This window comes from Stegastes partitus, unplaced genomic scaffold, assembly GCF_000690725.1.
Source record: "Stegastes partitus isolate 25-593 unplaced genomic scaffold, Stegastes_partitus-1.0.2 Scaffold250, whole genome shotgun sequence".
Lineage (NCBI taxonomy): Eukaryota > Metazoa > Chordata > Actinopteri > Pomacentridae > Stegastes > Stegastes partitus.
In genome coordinates this window covers 60,900-80,545 of record NW_007577981.1, presented here as the reverse complement: position 1 = coordinate 80,545, position 19,646 = coordinate 60,900, and the positions used below count along the sequence as shown (strand labels likewise).

The following is a 19,646-nucleotide window of genomic DNA, read 5'->3' as shown; positions in this document are numbered from 1 at the left end:
TTTCTGTTTCAGGGGAAAATAATCACAGGTTTGATCTTGGGTCATCTTTGGTCCTCCTAGCCACACAGTTATAGATGTCGAGAAAGCTTTTGCTGATCGATTTCAAAAGGTTATCAATTCTTTCTTTTTCACTGCCTTTCCAAAAGTATTTTGCACCCTCGCTTTGAGAAAATGTGTTGTTTTCCCAGATATTTAATCATTACATTACCGCAGTGCTACTTGATTCTGTTTTCGCTTTTCAGACTGCTGTGTTTACCTCTATATTCCTCTCAGCCATGCATAACGTCTGCTTCTGCACAATATTCTGAGCTGGCATGTCAGCCCTCTCCAAATACCTCTCCCCTCATTCTTTTTCATGACACCTCCTTTTCTATTTTCTCTCCCTTCATGCTTCTCCCAATGCAAAGGAAAAAATTGTCATTCCATAACCTTCTTGGTTTCTTGCTGCACTCACCTCTGTCAAATCAGCTCCTCCATTCAGCTTACGGGAGGATAGGATGCCTTTTTTTATTTTTAATATTTGAGGTTAAAATTGTGTTTAAAGCTGGGACCCAAAGGCTGCTTTGGTGAGGAAGTGTTATCACTAGATTTGTTATCAGTGGTAACAATGGAAACGTGAATTTATCTACCTTTGAGTCTGTTGTACATGTTTTTCAAAGGAACCAGCTCCGCTTATCCGACAACTCTCTTTTATCATAGTTTATTTGTTTATCTGTGCTACTGGGATATTCCCAAATGAAATGATGCGGTTTTGCGGTGGGAGAAGACAGAACGAAAGGAAAGCAGTTAGAGTCGGTTTATGAATATCAACAGCCATGTGTCTAACAGAAGGGTGCGTTTTCTTAGACTAAACAACAACAGAACACTTCACTGTGCTGCATTTTAGCTTTTTGGTTTGGTTGGCTTCATGCTGCCTAATTAAAATCTAGCCATGGCTGGTAAAGTAAAGTCACATGGACTTAAGCAGCTTGTTTACTGAGCAGAGTTTTGGCATCATGAGATCCTGCCAAATTGGGGATTTTGGTGACTAAAAACAAATCTGCTTGTGGACTGTGTAGCCCACTCATGACAGACTCTTCGGTGCGCTTATATTTTCTCACGCCAGCAAGACCAAATACCTTACACCCATAGCTGTTTCTGTTTTGGTCTACTTTCTAATGGTGTGTTCACATTGAAAGCTATCAGCCATCTTGGTTGTTTTTTTTTTTTTACCACCTATGTTACGAAATTGTTCTAATTTTCCAAAAAAAGAAAAAAAAAAACCTAAATAAAACTAACTTCTTCAGGTAATTACAAAAAGAGAGAATCCAATTGTCAACTCCCCTAAAGCGTTCCCAGTAAAGTCGCTGCACTGCTACCTGCTAAATCATTGCAAGTTGCTCTCAGACTGTCAGCTTAATGGCTAAAATGTAAATTGCCCGACCCAAAAACCTGACTACCACTATAAAAATTTATCATCTAGACTTATTGCTCGCTCAAAATAAAATAAACACTGGGTAATTACAGTTTGAGGATTCCCTATATCACAGCATGCGTAGCCAAATGAGTATTATTTTTCAACATTATCCTGACATTCAGTATCCATATCCCCAACCTTTCCTACCCCCCTTGAGGCTGACACTTTTCACTACAACAGATATAATAAAGATTCATATCAGCGTTAAAGAGTACATTAATAAAATCATGTAATAGGAGATTTAATTATTTCTGCAGGGGGAGAATAAACTGTTGTACACATCAAAAAGGAGGTAAGCAGCTACTGTTGGTTGTTTGCAGCACCCCCCACACACACACACGCCCCCCGTCACTCCCCACAGTTTACCTCCTGGCAGTACTGCAGGATGCCCTCCTTGGTGTCGATGCAGCTCTTGGTGCCCGAGGGGTCTGGCTCCCACTTGCCGCTCCGCACGTTGATGTGCATGTTGAGCTTACCGCAAAACATGGCCACCTGGGGCTCTGCCAACAGACCCATAGAAACATCTGTAGGCACCTAAGGGTAGGGGGAGAGAGAGGGGGGAGAGAGATTTAATGAGATATACCACTCATGTTAAACTCCTTGAGCACTTGCGCTGAAAAATGCAAGACGGATGCAATTAAATTTTATTACTTAGATAGAGGGGGGCCGGCAGAGGAGAGGAGAGGAGATTAGCGTGTTAGATGAAAAGTAGATGAGGTGAGCTGGTTTCAGATGAGAGGAGTGGGAGAGACATGAGGGAGAGAAGAGGAGGAAATCCAAAGATAAGGTGTTCGTGAAAGTCGGGCTGGGGCAGATATTCCTCTTCCAATTTCAGCAAAATGTTGGGTTGGATTTCCTACATGTCCTAGCATCGCACCCGGCGTCTCGGCTACTGTATATTCAAATGCGCAAAAAGACGCTGCTGCTGAAAAATGATGAAAACAGAGCAAAATCAATAGCTTTACAAGGATAAATTGCCTCAAACAACAAGCCTCGAGCAATCAAATACACCCGCTGTAGTCTATGATGCTCATGCACAAGCACACACACCCACTCAGCTGCCCTGTGCTATACCCTTTACAGGAGTATTGTATATTTCTGTGACCATGTAGGCTATTTTTTTTGTAGTTTTCCAGGGCAGTATAGTGTTTATATAACCCTCTGTTGATTTGTTTTTGGTTCAATTCTCTCCGTTAGTGCAGCACATATAGAGAAGAAGAGCATGCTGGCTGGAGGCAAGGGGAGTGTGTGTGAGCAAACGTGTGTGTGTGAGCAGGAGAGAGCGTCCGCCTTTGGCATGAATGTATTAATTTTTGTGTTAATTTACGCTCCTGTGTGTTGATTCGTGCCTCTCCGTGTGTGTGTGCCACTGCTGTCTGCCTGCATAAGGAGGTTTTGTGCTGAAGTTCCCCTAGGAGAGGAGGTGCAGACAAACCACTGAATGTCTGCATTGTACTGGCAAATGAGCTAGAACAAAATGGGAGGGAATACGTGGGGAAAAAAGAGAAGGAGACAGAGGGAGGGAGGAGAGGGACTGTTGCCATTGTGTGCTCCCTAATCTTGTTAATGGTTTTGAAGGCCCTGGCAGGCAAACAAATGTTGTTTTGTGAGATGGATAGCATATTTTTTCCTGCAGACTTGATTCTCTCCAAGCAGCCAGGGGCATAAAGTCCTCCTGCAATAAGAGAATAACTGGTGGGGGCCATCAATTTGGATTCAATTTGAAGCCGAAAACTCAAATCTTCGGATCGATTTAGCAGGCTTGTATCTGGTGTATCTGCGCAAAGATGAACTTTATCAGTTTTCATTATGTTCCATTTATACACGTTGTATTTACGCACTTGGCAAAAGAGGATGACAGCCCTCTCTGGAGCTGCTTTTCTGTTTTCACCTGATTGAGCCTGGAGAAGCCAAGCAAAGCAGAACAGAAAGCTTGCCAGGTGCACAAACATGAGGTGAATGCAATAAAGCCAACACCTGTACAATGTAATGCAATTCAGAGCTATTGCACACCAGTAACCAGGCGTTTGTGAAACTGGTAAAGATCGATTGGAGGCTGTGGAACACATTAAATTGGATCCAGATTTTTTATTTTTTTTTCCATTTACCTAACATGTCTTTTGTTCAACTTTTTTTATACACTAAGCACTGCGAGCAAAGCAAGTGTTAGAGTTATGTGGTTGGTTTTTACACTCATTCAGATCAGCCAATCACATCTGTAATCTCATGTTTTATGCTTAAGGATGTCAACACAAGGTAGACAGACAAGATAATGTCTGCAATATTCACGTGTGTGGAGTCACTGATACTGCAGGAGTGCATAATCTACAGCCTATAAAGTCATAAAATGTTATTATTACCCGGTCACTTCAGGGCATGTTTACAGGTTTCTTGGAGCTATCTAATGTTTTTAAGCTGTACGCCTACATTTCCCTTTGAACATAATGAATAATAAAGGTTCTAATTTTAACATGTTCTCATGAGATATTATTCATCTTCAAGAATATACACAACAGCCACAACATTAATACCACCTTCCTAGTTCGGATAAATTGGGGCATGGATATGGGACCTCCAGGGGGGCCATTAACTTCCATTAAGATCATCTCAAGTAACATCGCTTTGCCTCCTAATGAGCAAAAAGGAAACAAATGAATAAAAATGTGTAGTAATGTGGAATTTAAGCCTTTAAAAGAGGGGGTAATAACAGCTCACATGCATACACACAACAGATCAGGTTACACTTCTGTGGGTCAAATATCCACCTTCAAAAGTTCACATCCCCCACAGGTCAGCATGATAAGCTGCAGGCTGTAGTAGCGCAGAAATCAGCAAATCCCTCACACACACACACACTCTAGCAGACTGCACACTCTACACACTAACACACACAGTCGGGTGTAAAATCCCCTCCTGGCCACAGCCCTCCTCAGCGCCCGCAAATGACAACTTAACACTGGTGGTCATCAGTCTTGACACTGAGCCATCTGCACCACACAGGGTTATTTAGGGGTCTGTCGCCCGATTCCCACACTGCCATCTGTGAGTGAGCAGCGCTAACAGGCACAGATCACATCCCAGCCTGCTCATTAATAGTAAAAACCCAAGGCAAACTGAGAGCAGAAAGTTTTCAAATAATCTTTAAAAAGTCGTGCACATGTGCTATCTTTTAATTAACTCACTTTCTGGGTGCCCGGTTTCATTTTGACCTTATCTGCGTACCCTCTGGCCTCACTCTGTCACATATTGAAAGAGATAAACCAACTTCTTCTCTGCTTTGGGGCATAGGTAGGCAAATCAGCGCCAACTGCTTGCTGACATTCAAATTCTTTGTGTCATCCTCTTTTGGCTGGCAAATCATATCCCCGCCAATCGCTCCCTCTTCTCCCTCCTGCCTCTCAGCCTCTCCAATGCTATCTCTCCACCGCTCAGTCTTCTGTTAAAGGAGGAGGAGGGGGGTGGGTGGGTGTAGGGATCAGCCAAGCCTTTGCAGCAAGCTTATAAATCAGAGTCCCAGGATGATGGCGAAGGCAGGAGCGGGGAGAGAAAGTGCGAAAAAGAACAATAACCACAATGGCGAGAGATTGGAGAACAGATGAATTGGACAATAAGCCTTCGGGCTCAAGCAGAAGGTCAAGCGCTTTGTGAAACTGAAAGGATGTGGGAATGGAGGGCCAGAGACAGAGAGGGATGCTGGAGGAAATCAGAGAAGGCTTAGTAGAGGAAAGATGGGAAATTCTGCTGTCGGAAGGAGGTAGTTTGGAGAAAAAGGATGTCCTCGTCTTCGAAGTTCAATGCCGGTTTCATCAATGTTTTCAAAGATCCTCCAGGCAAACTGCCGCGCCCATGATTATCCTGTTTACAGAAACAGTCCCTGCATTTCACCTTCTACAGCTTCAAACAACTGGAGAAATAATGGATCGCATTTCACAAATCTCCCTCAAAAAAGAAATGTGAAAGTAAAAAGGCTGTTTTGTTGTTTTCTCCCAGCTCTAGTGACAACCTGGGAAGCTTGAATCCACCCAAAGGAAGCAACAGATGGACTCAGTGAAAGGCGCACTGACAAATGGTGAGACACATTAGCAGCAAATTGTTGTATATTACAGAAGGAGACACCAGGCTTCCCTCCTCTCCTTCGCTCGCTCTGTCTTTATCCCATCTCATGTCTAGTGTACAGACCTGCCAGTCTGCCAGCCGGTCATCCTGCAGGGAGGGGATGGAGCAGTAATCTGGGCACTAAGGATTAGGACGGCAGCCTGGTCAGGAGAAATATCCCCTTTTGGTCTCAATCTGGCATGATAGCCATCACCGTAGCGACAGGGAATCAGACAGGGGAAAGGAGGTTGATGTTATATGAGATTGACCCCGAGAAGATAGTTCAGTTAAAGTGAGCAGAAACCCCGGTCACATCGTGCCTGGTACGCTACTTCTGCCAGAGTGATGCAACTAAAGCAGTGATTCATCAAAAACAGGCTTTTAGCTTCTTGCTGCTTTTATTCATCGTATCGGCTGATGAAAAATCCTTATAATTTGATCAAAATAAGCGCAAAAGACTAGAGCGTTAGAGACAGTTTAGAAGGCGAGAAAAAATCATTACAAATTCCACAATAAAGAGAATTGTAGCAGGATAAAATAAGTGCACTATCTGAGAAAACACAATGTCTGCATTTCATGTCAGTCACAGAAAGAAGACATAAGCTACTGGGCCTTCTGCCCCACAAAATTAAGTTGCATGTAGATCTTGTCCATGCTGTTAAAGCTTGCCGATTTATAAACCATAAAAAGCATTCAACATCAGCATAATAATTTGAGGACAAAATGGAATTCGTTTTACCCCGAGGGAGGAACACAAGAGAAAGAAAAACACTCAAAAAAACACAGGCAAAGCAACAATCTAATAATGTAATGCAATAACATGCAAGTTTATAGTAGTAAAGTGATTAAAGTGAGATTATTTGCAAATGCAATTTGATAGAGTGGTTTGCTACCCCAAGGAGGTTTACGATGAGGATGACGAGCTCACTGAAGCACTTCACATGATCCGTCCACACACACGTCGCAGTTTCCCTCACAGACAGATGAATCGCCACACTTAGAAACCATGACCCAAATCACATCCAGACAAGTGTCACAGACACGCACCATGACGTGTCTGACAGTCATATGCTCTGTCTTAGAGGGATAACACTGGCTTTAAAACGTGAACCTTTTGTATTGTTTGGGCTACTGTGTTTTAGGTTGGAGCTAAAACAATTAGTGGCTCAAACGATTAGCTGTAGGGACGGCCAGTGATATAAGCAACATCAGTGGTGTCGGTTGATAAAGGCTTTAAAGTGAAATACAGTGAAACAGCATCGTGTTTTATGTGCGCACTTAGCAGTGAGCCATCATGATAAGAGTAGGAATAATAATATGTTAATTCCACTACAGCAGAGACTTGATGTTCTCTGCAATTAGGGGGAAAAATATGTGCATATATCTGAACTGGAGCCAGCCAAAATGAGATGAAAAATATCAGCATGTCAGATAACTACAAAAATGTCTAATTAGCTGACAAACAGAAAATGAACATTAAAAACATTTTCAGAACTGATTAATCATTCAGCATTTTTAAGCAAAAAGACAACACAGTTCACTTTCAACTTCTAAGTGAGGAAGACTTGTTTTTGGTCTTATGTGATAGATATCTGATGTCTAAGCCTTTATATAAATATTTGTGAATTTGTATACATTGCCCAAATGATGAACAGAAATAAAAAAGAAGAAAAGTATAGAATTATAATCCTTAATGTAAATAATCAGACATTTAAACCCTAGTTTAGAAAATGTGCTTGAACTGTCTGATCACTTGAGTCTTTCTTGTCCTGTTACCTTTCATTGTAGCTAAGTTTCCAAATCTCTTCTTTCTGACACTACAGTAGTACCATAAATGATACTTATGAGGAAAAAATACATGCATTGTCCTTTGAAAGCTTGTGTCCCCCACTGGCCAGGTTAACTTCCACAAGAAATTACAAATTAGGTGCAGAATCTACGACTCTTTCAACTCTCAGGGGAGCAAAAATCCTAAGCGATCTATGCAAATTCACACTACTCCACACGCAAGACCGTCAAAGACATAACTCTTCTCCTATTTTATGCAAATTGTCTAACCATTCCCATCTCAAAGTCATTGTGTAAAAAGACTTGCATAAAATGTACCACCATGTGCAAGTGAGCCCGCTTATGACTGCTGCATTCACTGATGTGATCAGTAGCACTAAAAAGCAGAAAAAAGAGGTTTATTACCCATTACATGTAAATGGGCGGATGTCAGAAAATGAAATATTACATCACAAGCATAGAAAATGCAAATAAATGTATTCTTTCACACACACACACACACACACACACACATACACACACACACACACCATGTATCTTCTCACAAACATAGAGTTGAGAAACAGTTTAATATATTCCAGTGCACCAAAAGCACACACACACACATACATACACAATCTTTGAAGTGTCCCCATGGGCGCTGGTCCTGCAGTGCTATTAATTGTACAGTCTTATCTGAGTGGCCCAGGCCTGCCATGGGGAGCTGGGTGAAGGTGGTGGTAAGGGGGGATAAGAGGGAGGGTGTCTTAGATCAGCTCTCACCCCAGGGGGAGACTCCCTGGAGAGCAAGATGTGTCGCAGCAGCTCTGCACACATGCACGCTTTCGCTCTGTCACACATCTTTTAGAGGCATCTCTGGCCACGTCCAAGCTGGTAGCTAACAAGACAAGCCATTACTATCCAGGCTGGGACACACTGTACCACACGCAAGATAATGTCAACCGGTGTGCATTGGAGATGGTTAACAATGGCTAAGATACACAATCACTATGGAGACGTGGAAAAAAATAAAAAAAGGGCAGCTCCTGCGAATGGCAGCTTAACGGAATGCAAATAAGACCTTTATTGTGTTATCCTTGGTAGCCTTTCAGCATTTATGAGTGGGGGAAACATGTTATGTGATCCAATAAACTTATATTGCTTTCCTTTGACTTATTAATCAATCAGCTGCGGTGGAATCGAACGGAAGCCCGGCTGTCTGTGGCTTGTTTACGAGGTGCATCACTGTGGGCATTTGTTTACTTAACTTGGGAGGATATGTTGCAGCTGAATTAAATAAGACTGGCAAGGTAATAGAAATGCTCAATGCTCTAGCACAAAGCTGAAATGCATGCATGTACGCACACACACACACAGACACACACATACACTCACTGTAATCACCTTGGCAAGCAGGCCCTGCTGTTACTTAAAACCCTCAGATCATCTCTGACTGGACTTAAAGTGTGTGTCCAATGCCGTCCCACTCTGGTGTGTGTGTGTGTGTTTGTGAGTAATGCTATCTGCGCCTGATGTTTGGGAAGCAGATCTAGCGGATAGAGTGTTTCACTGATTACAGGGCAGCCAGGCCCTCTTCCCTTCCCCTCACACTCCCTGTCGGCCAAAAGTTCAATTACAGACTGGATGTATAAACAGGCTGAACTTGTTCATAAAAAAAGACATAAAATACCGGAGCAAAACAGACACTCTGGCCTGAATATGTGACAAAGAGAGAGAGAGAAAAAAAACTGGGAGTGGGGTGGGATCGATTGCCTGGCTCATTCGCTAAGCAGCCAGCTTAGACCGAGGTAAAGTGAGGTGAATCAGGTTATAATGAAACCCGAGCACCTCAAGAAAAGAAGACTGAGTCATGTTCATTCAGGCATTTCTTGAATCAATAGATCTAAGTCAGTCTTGGATAAATATTGATCTCCCTACTTATTTGGGCTTAAAAGGTCAAACTGACACAATGAAATGCTTCCTCAAATCAAGGCAGGGCAAATACCTTCCTAACTGCAGGCTTTCACGCTGATGATTCGCCTCACATCTCAGATCAGCCACACCCTTCTGCTTCCCGATGGTTCTCTTCATGTACCTAGCATGTCTTTTTTCCCCCTTACTCGGAGCTCATCCCACAGTCCCCATCTTCAAAAAGTTTTCATTGAGTCTGAGAGGAGAATTTAAGTTTGTTTGAAGAATTATCTTCATTCATATTCAATGCGATTAAGCTTTGTCTCGAGGGGTTCCTCGGGAATTAGTATCTCAGACAAATCTGTTTAAAATCTGATTAGAAGTGTGTAAGAAAAACAGTTCCGACTTGTGCCCACTTAATTTGTCTAGACATGATGGAGGGACTCTTGGTTTCCTTAGTTATAGTCACCATGGATACGGAGACTGCTCTCAACCTTGGGGAACGGCCTGTTATAACCTCCCTCTGTCATCGCTGTGGCAACCTCAGGCAACACCATTATCCAAGTCACCTGGGAGCAGGAATTTCATCATCAGGTTAGTTTGCTTTGGAAAGGAAACTGGATGGTGTGTGTGGTTGTGTAACCCGTATCTAGCTGGACATACATGTGCCGAAGTTCAAGTTAAGCAACTGCAACAAGGACTGGCTCGATCAATAAGGGCCTGATAAACTGGCCCCGACCTCACTGGTATCCAGCCGGGACTCACTCTGCAGTGGTGCACCAACATACGAAAACACACAGATGGAGCTCCGATTGCTTGTGGACACACACAGAGGATACGCTCACTGATCACTTTATGAACTGTGGCTACTCAGATCTGAAATTACGCAAATCTGTTTCCGATCTCACCCAAAAATATGTTAACAAGGGACATTTTAGCTTTTGGGGAAAGACGCATGAATATCTTGCATCACAAAATATTTTTGTAAACATGATCTTTGTACGGTTCTGATGTAAAATTTCACAACTTTCTATGATTTAGTCATTTTATTTTTTCTAGGACCAAGTTTGGTCACCGTATCTAGACTGTTATACTTGACATCCCCCACATGGAATAAGTGGGTCCTTTGCGTCGTTTTGCATCATGTTACGTCATCTTTGCTCTACAGGCCATGACACAAAATCATAACCCACGACACTCAAAACGGAAAAGAAAAAAATCTGTAGCAGCATAATCTTCCTTTTACAAAAAGAAGTGCCCAACAGGAGAGGCTCAAAACACATCATTCATATTTATTTTTTTATATCTGCCTCAGATACTCATGTTAGAAAACCAGAAAATGCACAACCTGGTTTTATGTTGCATATTTGTCTTTACTTGTTCACTAGAATCAAATTTCGAGGAGGTTAAACAAAGCGAAATGCCACATTCCACTTTGAAAATGCAGAAACTGAGCTTGTACAAACCTGAAGCCTTTTAACCACCTTCACAATGACATAAAAAGAATATTTTACGACTGAGTGTGGGTTAATTAGTGTTAGTCAGGGCCCTGGGGGGGCAGATGTATCTGGAGTCATCATCAAGCACCGCCTCCACAGCAAGCAGGTAAACTGACAGTGCAGCCAGTATTTCCAAAGAAAATCAATCATTAACGCGCATGTATAACTTCAGGTTTATACTTTACTTGGGGTTTTCCCTGACTACTCATTATAGTAAGTATGATCAGTTTGTGTACAGAGGAAATGAGCCTTTGTTTCCTTATTTGTCAGGACTCTATGTATGTCCCTGTTATTTCTAACCATTCTAGAAACAAAAAATGTCTCTTATTCTAAAGTAAAAAGCAACCCCAGGTGAAACAAAAGTTCTTAAATGCAGGAAAAACAAACAGTTTTTTGCATTTGTTTCCATTTTCCTACTTTAGTTTCATTATGAATGAAATGACTAAACATTAACACTTGGGGTTTATCACTGTCTCGTCAGACATAGGGGACTTTCTACACAATGGCTTTCCATCACCGCTCACAGCAACACACCAACAAACATGCACACAAACAAGGTTCATTCTATATCACTCCGGTTCACTGCACAAACACAGGAAGTCCACCTCTGTTGCAGACACCGACAGGAACCAGATCCAAAAATAGCCGGGAACAGTCAAGAATACGGTCCACTTTCTGACGCAAATCTCCATTCCTCCCAATCACACACATCACACTCACAGAGCTTGGCATTTGAAACAAGTGTTCCAATTTCACAGTTGGACTCCGAGAGCACTTGTCATCTACAACTGATGGCGTGTCGCCTGACTTGAAGAGGTACTGGCTTCATAAGCCCTCTGATCTGTGAATCTCGAGTCGAGGGCATGCAGCACATCAATAACATACTGTATGGATGACACCGATTTTCGGGGAAAAAAAAGAACAAGCGACAAATTCTTCTGATGGAGACAAGCAAAAAAAAATAAAAAAGGAGAGAGACAAGGAGGAAAGGGTGAGAGGAACGAAGGGGAATAATACAGAGTGGCCTAATTATAGTCCAAGTACCAGGCACCTGGGGAAGGCTCTACTGCTATGGCAACCCTGAACACACAAGACGATGGAGTGGAGACATGGGAAGAGACAAGTGAGGCGATGAGATCATTTCTGCAAGTGAAGGAATATAACCTTCCAAAACGAGGACCCTTGTGGGTTTTTATGTGTTGACAGAGAGATGGTGAAACAAACTTCATCATTAGGAGGAAACTTTCTCAAAAAGATTTCCCATCTTAAAAATAATGAGTAAGCAACCTCTTACTGAGCCAAAGCAGTTTCTTAGTGCACATCTATTTAATGAAAATAAAATAAGTGCTGAAAAGATGAAAATGTGCGAATGATGGAAACTAGTCGAGGGCACAGAGAAGCCAGCTCCTCCACAGCTCCAGTAAATATGTCGGCGCTTCGCTTGGAAGAATTGGCTTATTAAAATGGAAAGAATGTGCTTGTGAATATTTCAAGTTTGGATTTGTCACATTAAACTGTTGAGATAAAATAGAGATTTGTAAATTAAAAGCATGCAAATTTTCTTGTAATTTAAAATGCAGCTCATCGACCAGAAGCCAAGCTTGAACATGAAAATATCAAGGGACACACTTCTAATACTACCACTTGTGTTTGCTGTTTACTTATTATTTTAATTTCTGCCCTTTTTCTTTTTTTTTTTTGCAAAGCTTTCTGACCTTTTGGCACATGCCTGGAGTTTCAGTTCCAGAAAAAAGTATTTGCATTAGAAGCACATGAGGTTTTTGAACTATGGCCCCAAATTTTTGAGTTTTGTTAGAAGCTGAAATTTAAATATGACAATGGTAAACATATGGTAGCGAAGCACATCTAAGTGATTTTTTAAATTGCAGGTGCGACCAACACTATAGGACTTTCATTTTGTAAAATTAAAAGGGCAATTGTTCGACCTACTTTTTGTTATTTCAGCCCTGTATGGGCACCTAGTGTGCAGAGGGAACAGGAAGCAGGCAAACAGAGGCAGAATAAAGAGAGCATGCTGATATATAACAAAGGGGATGTTGTAACTATACAGCACACATCTAAACAGAGGTCCTTTTTCTAACCTACTTTGCTGCATGCTTTTCAGGACACGAGTCTCAAATGTGCTGTATGCCACTCTGATTTCGTGAGCCTGAATTTGTGGTGCCACTTCATATCTGCCTTAATGCACTCGACCCAAAATAAATGTCAAAACTGCCCTGGCACCACGGCAGGAGTGGGACCTCTGTTGGGTTTTCTCAGGTTGTAGAGGTAAGCTGGGGTTTCTTTGGTTCAACTCGATTCCAGAATCCAACAGAGCGGACACAAGCAGCGTGCTGAATTGAGTTAGACACATCCAATTGGGTCGGAGTCATTATGTGTAATGATGGAGACATACGTAAAGGGAGTGCAACGGTACATGTGTGTGGACCGAAAACCTACAGTGTGGGCCTTCCAGTTCAGTACCCAGAGGTTGTTTTTGTGTGTGTGCAGAACTCAATTTGAGACTTACTGCCTGCAACTTTAGCAAAGGATCCTATGTTGTTAGTTGAGCCCATGTGGACAAAAGCAAACAGAAAAGAACCACAGCTTGAAGACCATCCACTATCAATAAAGTCTGCTGTCTGGGACCAATACAGTTTCTCAGTTAACTAAAATGACAATGGAAAAAGAGAAATTGGTGGATCAGATGAAAGCTGTATGACTGTATTGTTCAGCTACATTTGGCTCATTTATGACGGCATCCGTGAACATCAATTGTACAAGAAAAAAAGTAAGTGCTGGTATGTAAGCAGCCACTTGGTAACGAATCAGACCGAGTTAAAGCGATAGCAAAAGCCATAGACGTTTTTATAGCAATGGATATAAGACCATACTTTGTTGTCAAGAACACAGATTTTAGACACATGCTGAAATTAATCAAGCCCTGTTATCAAGTTCCCTCCGGTCCAAATTTCCGCCAGCAGGTCATCGCAGCCTTTTGTAAACAAACATGAGCTACAGTTGTCCACAACTTACCCAATGCATCTGCTGCCGATTACACAGAACATTTTAAGCACCGTTAATTTTCTAACTGCTGCATCATAATGGATATGCATTTCAGTACTTTTTATTTACTTGAGAGAAAATTTATTTTGATTCCCTTTTTTTTTTAGAATTTATGTATTTATTAGCAGGTTTCAGCTAGTTAAAGGAGTATTCACAGATTGTTTTTATCATTATTATTATTATTTTAGGAACAATATAGCCGTCTGTTTGGTAAACAAGTGTTTATTTTTAAAGAAAATAGCAAAAAGAAGCTGTGTCATGTTTTGTGTTTCTTGTTTTTGCTGTACAAAAAAACATAGCCGTAAATCTATGCCGCAACTTGATTTTGGTGTAACATTACATCCATTATTTATATAATATAGCATGACCCTTGCAGCACCATGCGTTAGACGCATGATTTATATACCAACTCATCCATCACACACTGATAATGTTGCATCCGTGTGACCAAATCCCTGATTAAACCTTGATTGTATCGGCCTTGGTCAGATTGTCACACTTGAGGTCATATCTCAGCGGAAGGTCAGTCACATCCAACTCACCACGGCCGTCACTGCGGGACGTTGCACTTTTGATGGAGCTGTGACTGCAAAAGCATGGCAGTTTTGATGCCTTGACAAGCTTTCAAACGCGCGTGTGTGTGACTACTGTGTGTGCTGCTTCCTCGCTGATGAACTGAAAGCTGGAGGTACTCGGTGCTGCTGCTGAGTAATTGCGCAGGTCAGGGCGACTTGTTTCTCAGCTTATTATTCAGATTCTGTACCAACAGCTGCTTACTCAGCAGTGAAATGAAGAGTGTGTCTTCATGGCGCACTGCTGATATTTACAGATGGAAATAACAGTCGAATGGTGATGAATGGTGCTGCCTAGTGGGAGATTCGCTCTAATGTGAGAAGTGGGAGGGAGAATGTTCCCTGAAGACTGCCAGGCAATAAAGTACATGTTTGACCTATTAGGGCTAATTACAAGCCACTCATAAACAAGAGGTGAGCAAGATGAAGGGACGGCTTTTCAGAAACGTGAACTGTAGCCCCACATTAGAGAGTCCTTCAATTTTGTACACAAGATGCTTAGTTCATATTATGTGTTGACAACAAAGACCGCACACTGTGATGTAGAGATCATAAACCGCCAGGTTAGTGCAACCAGACTTAAGCTCTACACAACAGTAAACAATACAAACCATCCTCTAAACTTGTCGGTATCTGTCTGTACTAGTCAGCTCTTCACAACAATCGGTGAATTAGGCCCTTGATTCGATTCTGATCCCAAAAATGGCAGGAAAAACTTCAAATAGTAGTAGCTGCTGTACCTGCAAGCTCTGTGAGCATTTAAGACTCTATGTGCACTGTGCAGCTAGCAGAAGAGTATGAGACTTTATCTAGACCTTCACTGTAAACCACAATCTTCTCTTGAGAAGTCCAGCTTCTTAAGCTTACTACTTGCAGAATCTAATCAAACCTTTTCCTTTTTATCCACAGTATCTCGTTCAGATTCAAGGTTGGACTGCACAAAGCATGCCTTTGAGCTATCCCCTGGCCTCTAACCACTGAAATCAGCACTACCAGATTCCTACCATGCTTTGAAAGGGAGGAGGGGGCAGGGGGGCTAACTTTCAGTAAAAAAAAAAAGCATAACTGAGTACAAAAAGACGGCTCATGTCTATGCGAATGTCAAGAGACAAAAAAGACAAGTATGACAGAGTAAAGACTAAGGTACAGGTGGGACCTTTGCCAATATTTGATTTGCTTGGCTACAGGGGAAACCTGGAGTTTCATTAGTCGGACAGGGAAGAGAAGTTATGGACAGGCAGCTCCAAAAGACAGCAGGCACATCGGCATCATCCCCGTTTCCAGGTTCCATGACAACAGAAACAACAGTATCAAAAGGTCAGGAATTCTTTTCTCCAGGACAGACACAGTGGGGTGCAGGGGGAGCATTAATAGCACTGCAGTGTCATTGTTGTTGTTGACGCGACCGAGATAGACAATGTCCTGTTTGCATAAGAAACTTTCATAACCAGCTCTGGTTGGACATAAAGGATTAAAAGAGGAAACCGGACGGGAGGAAAAAAAGGGGACAAAACGCTGTCCTGTCACATTACGAAGAGGACATCCAGTCATATGAAAACATTATTGGAAGAGAACAGAATTGAAATACTTAAATTCTGCTGTTTAGAGACATGAGAGAAGACAGACGCAGTATGACAACCTAATATCACAACAGTGACTGGCAAAACCTTGAAAGATCAAAGGAAAAATAAGGCTATGCACATTACATATCTGTGTGCATGTTAGTTATAACTGCATCACTGCAACTACTGATTATTTACATTTTTCTTACACGTAAGTGATTAGTAAGTGTCACATTATTTTTCATTACAGGACCTATTTGCACAGTTAAACATCCAATCAACTGCTGTGAGTATGGCTGCAATGATTATTTACCTTATTGATTACGCTAATAACTGCTTCTCGTCACATATTTCCATCGTCCAAAATGAGCTACAAAAGGTCGATTTTCTATCATGGATGATTATTAAAGGATAAGAAACGGTTTCAGGAGCTGGAAACACGTATTTTTGCTCGAAAAATTACAAATAAAATATTGCTGTTGCTTTTCTGTGAACAAGTGCACTTGAAATCCCGGGTTGAGCACAAAGTTCAGGCTCATTCTCTGAGGGCTGTCAAAAGGCCTTCTGCAAAATACAAACTAAAATCGAAACGCAGGCCAAGCAGGTGAAAGGAGTACAATAAAAGCGAAAAGGGAACGGAAAAGGAGACACATTACTGTCCAGGGGATTTCTCCTTCAAAGAACTGAAACTGCAGTGTGAGCAGCAGAGAAGGTGCCAGAGAGAAACACTGGCAGTGCCAATAGGCATAATGGCATTAAGGTTCACTAATAAGGGGAGAGGGCTGGTCCGCCCCAGGCTGAAAGACTGCAGTATGCACACAAACAGACTGCCTGCACCCATCCAAGAGCCATTTCCCAAGGATTTACAAATACACAAAGGCTGGCATCCAACTCCCACGCTCCACACCGCGGCCTGCGTGTACAGGGCGGGCCCGTCAGGAAAAGCCGCTTCCTCGAGCTGTGTGTTTAGAAGTGTGTGTGTGTTTGCATGGGCCACTCATGAAGGCGATAAACAAGCCCTTTCAAGATCAAAACCGTGCAACATCTCATCTTCAAGTCTGATTTAATCTTGACTAAATAATTTCAGAAAAATCCAAACAGCTTGTTCCATCGCGATTTATCACTTCTGCCTTTGATGCTGATAATGTAAATACAGGACTCAAAGAGCAAGGATTGTCTGAAGTGACAAAGCCAATGCGTTGCTTTGTGACGAGAGCAAACTGCTCATTCCAAGCTCACTGATTACAGCCTACGTGGAGGAAACAATGAGGATCTGCTGCCATATTTCACCACGTCGATCTTAAGAAAAAAACTCAAAATCTGACCCTAAATGGATAGCAGCCTTTAAATTGCACTACTGATCAATTCATCCTCTACACCAGCTACAGCTGTTACAACCAGAGATCCCACAGATAACACTAAACAGCAGCTGCTCCTCAGCCACAATTGAACGTCCAACCTTGGTGTGGCTACTGGTGGTTACAGGAATGTGTCATTTTTCTCACAACAAGGCCACGCTGCAAATAATGTCCACCTTGGACCAAAAAAATCCACATCAGTAGCATCACATCAAGTCCAATCATAGCTCTTTAAAACAGGGGAAAAAATCCCTCATGTTTAAAATGGTGTGTGGACTGTTTTGGGATTTTTCCAGAAACAAATTTAGCAGCTTGAGTTAATAAAACTGGAAATGAAGCAATCACTGCTTCATAACAGGGAAATTACACAACTGAGAATGATGACATGTCACGTTAGCATGGAAACATATGAAATCGGTCACATTTTACTGACACATTAGCTTCAGATCAAGTAAATGACGTGTTAAAAATAGGTATTTTTTGCAGCGTGCATTCACAAAGCGATATTCTTGGCAAAGACGCTTAAAAAATGCATGAGCAGTGATTATGTAAACCAAGCTCCATAGCTAAAAAAATATGTATTTCCGATGTGATTGTTCTCATATTAAACTCCACGTTGGATTAGTGGGAGAGGGAAAAAAAAGCTGAAAAGGCAACAAAGCTCCTGTTGGCTTCCCAGTTTTCTCGACCCCTCGATAAATGCTGCAGTGCACCGCCGCCATCTTACTTCTCTATTCTCTCCCATCTGACTGAAATATGTGGAGGGCGTTAATGATGTTTGTTTTCCGAGGATAGTGTCGTCCTAATTTATTTCGTTTAAAGCACACACACAGGCGCCGAGTCTTCATTACGAGAGAACAAGATGTCTTATTGACTTATTTCCATTCCCAAAACACGCCCACTCCCTTAAAATTAGCCCTCGGGATATGGAAAATGAGATACGCTTTTCATTTATTCCCTGTCATTACTTAAACCACGACCAATTCGTCCGAAGCACCTGTTAGCAAAAAATAATAATAATAATAATAACAGCAGAAACGTTTTCGTAGCATTACAGGAGGTAAATAATTTGTTCTCAACTTGCTTGTAGCATTTTAAAATCGCTAAAAAAGCAAGTTTCTCGTGGGTTTAACACAAAGAAGGAGGAAACAAAGTGGGAGCAGCTTTAAATCAAACGGTGTCACACGTTTTCTCCATTGTCAGAGTCCCAATAAATCAGTTAGTACACGCTTGAAGCGAGGCTTTGCTGGAGAAAAGGCAACACGGAGCGATGGGACAGGGGTATTTAAATGCTCCGTTTCCTTTCTGGAGACATCAATTGGCAATAAACAATGAGAAATACTAGCAAAATGTCCAGCTAGCAACGCGAAATTATTGTTAACAGCGAGAAGACTGTGATTTAGAAACACAAAAGTGTTCACAGTCAGTGTCAAGCTAGCTAACAGCTACACACGGAAGCTCCGGTTAAGACATTCAATATAAAACGATACTCAACTAAATCGCATCTTTTATTTCATTTAAACACAAATATACCAATCAAAATTAGGTTAGGCATTCGTGGGGATGACAATATTTTGCTTTTATATAAGTTATATAAAATAACGGTCCAGAAATCTTTCCATTAAATTTCACCGAATGCAAAACACCACACCCCACAGCCGATTTAAAAGCCAAATCCAACATTGTCACTGTTTATTACACGGTAAATACAGTTTAATCCCCTAATTTGGTTGTTTAATTTGCCTATTTTGTCATTTTAATAAAAAAAAAAAACAACAATAACAGTCGAAGCTTTAGCGCTGAAGGTCCGGCGGCGCTAGCTAACCCCGGCTAGCTTGACTCAGCTGACAGCAACAATATGGTGGCAAATACAACACATTCTCGCTCAACACAAGACAGAATAAAAAAAAAAACGCATTTTTTTCTTACCTCCACGGCCAGAGCCGAAGCCGCCAAGGCCAGCAGGAGTAAAGCCACTCGATCCCCCATGTCGCTTCGCTGACACGACGCTCCTGAGGGCAGCGTTTTCGACGAACGGTGCGAACGTTTAAGCGTCGGCTGAGGAAAAAAAGGCTGAGCGTGTTTCCAGCGCCGGTGACTCCCGTTGTCTGATGGAGAGCGATAGCGAGGCTGCACAGCTGCTCTGCCGGATCACCTGACCACGGCCGAGTGGGATTAACGCACACACACACACACGCACACTCACTCACACTCACACACACATACTTCTACTCATGCACGCGTTATCTTTCTGACACACACGTTGTTTTTTTTTTTTTCTTTTTACATCTCACACGCGCCCCTTCATGCACGCGCACTCACCCATTTAATTTCAACGCAGGGGCGCGTCCACGAATGTT

The 19,646-nt window shown here is 42.0% G+C and overlaps 1 protein-coding gene across 2 annotated transcripts in view; it reads right to left on the bottom strand.

Moving 5' to 3' along the window:
- The window catches only part of appa (amyloid beta (A4) precursor protein a), a 34,376-nt gene extending 14,965 nt beyond the window's left edge, over positions 1–19,411 (bottom strand). The window contains exons 1-2 of one of the 2 annotated variants that reach the window (XM_008281891.1): positions 19,216–19,411; positions 1,823–1,990 (exon numbers count right to left, since the gene is read on the bottom strand). In XM_008281891.1, the coding sequence (XP_008280113.1) occupies positions 1,823–1,990; positions 19,216–19,275 (228 nt within the window). In that variant the 5' untranslated portion in view covers positions 19,276–19,411. The remainder of the gene's footprint in view (positions 1–1,822; positions 1,991–19,215) is intronic. The other variant, XM_008281890.1, reaches the window with a different exon arrangement.
- Between the last annotated feature and the right edge of the window lie 235 nt (positions 19,412–19,646).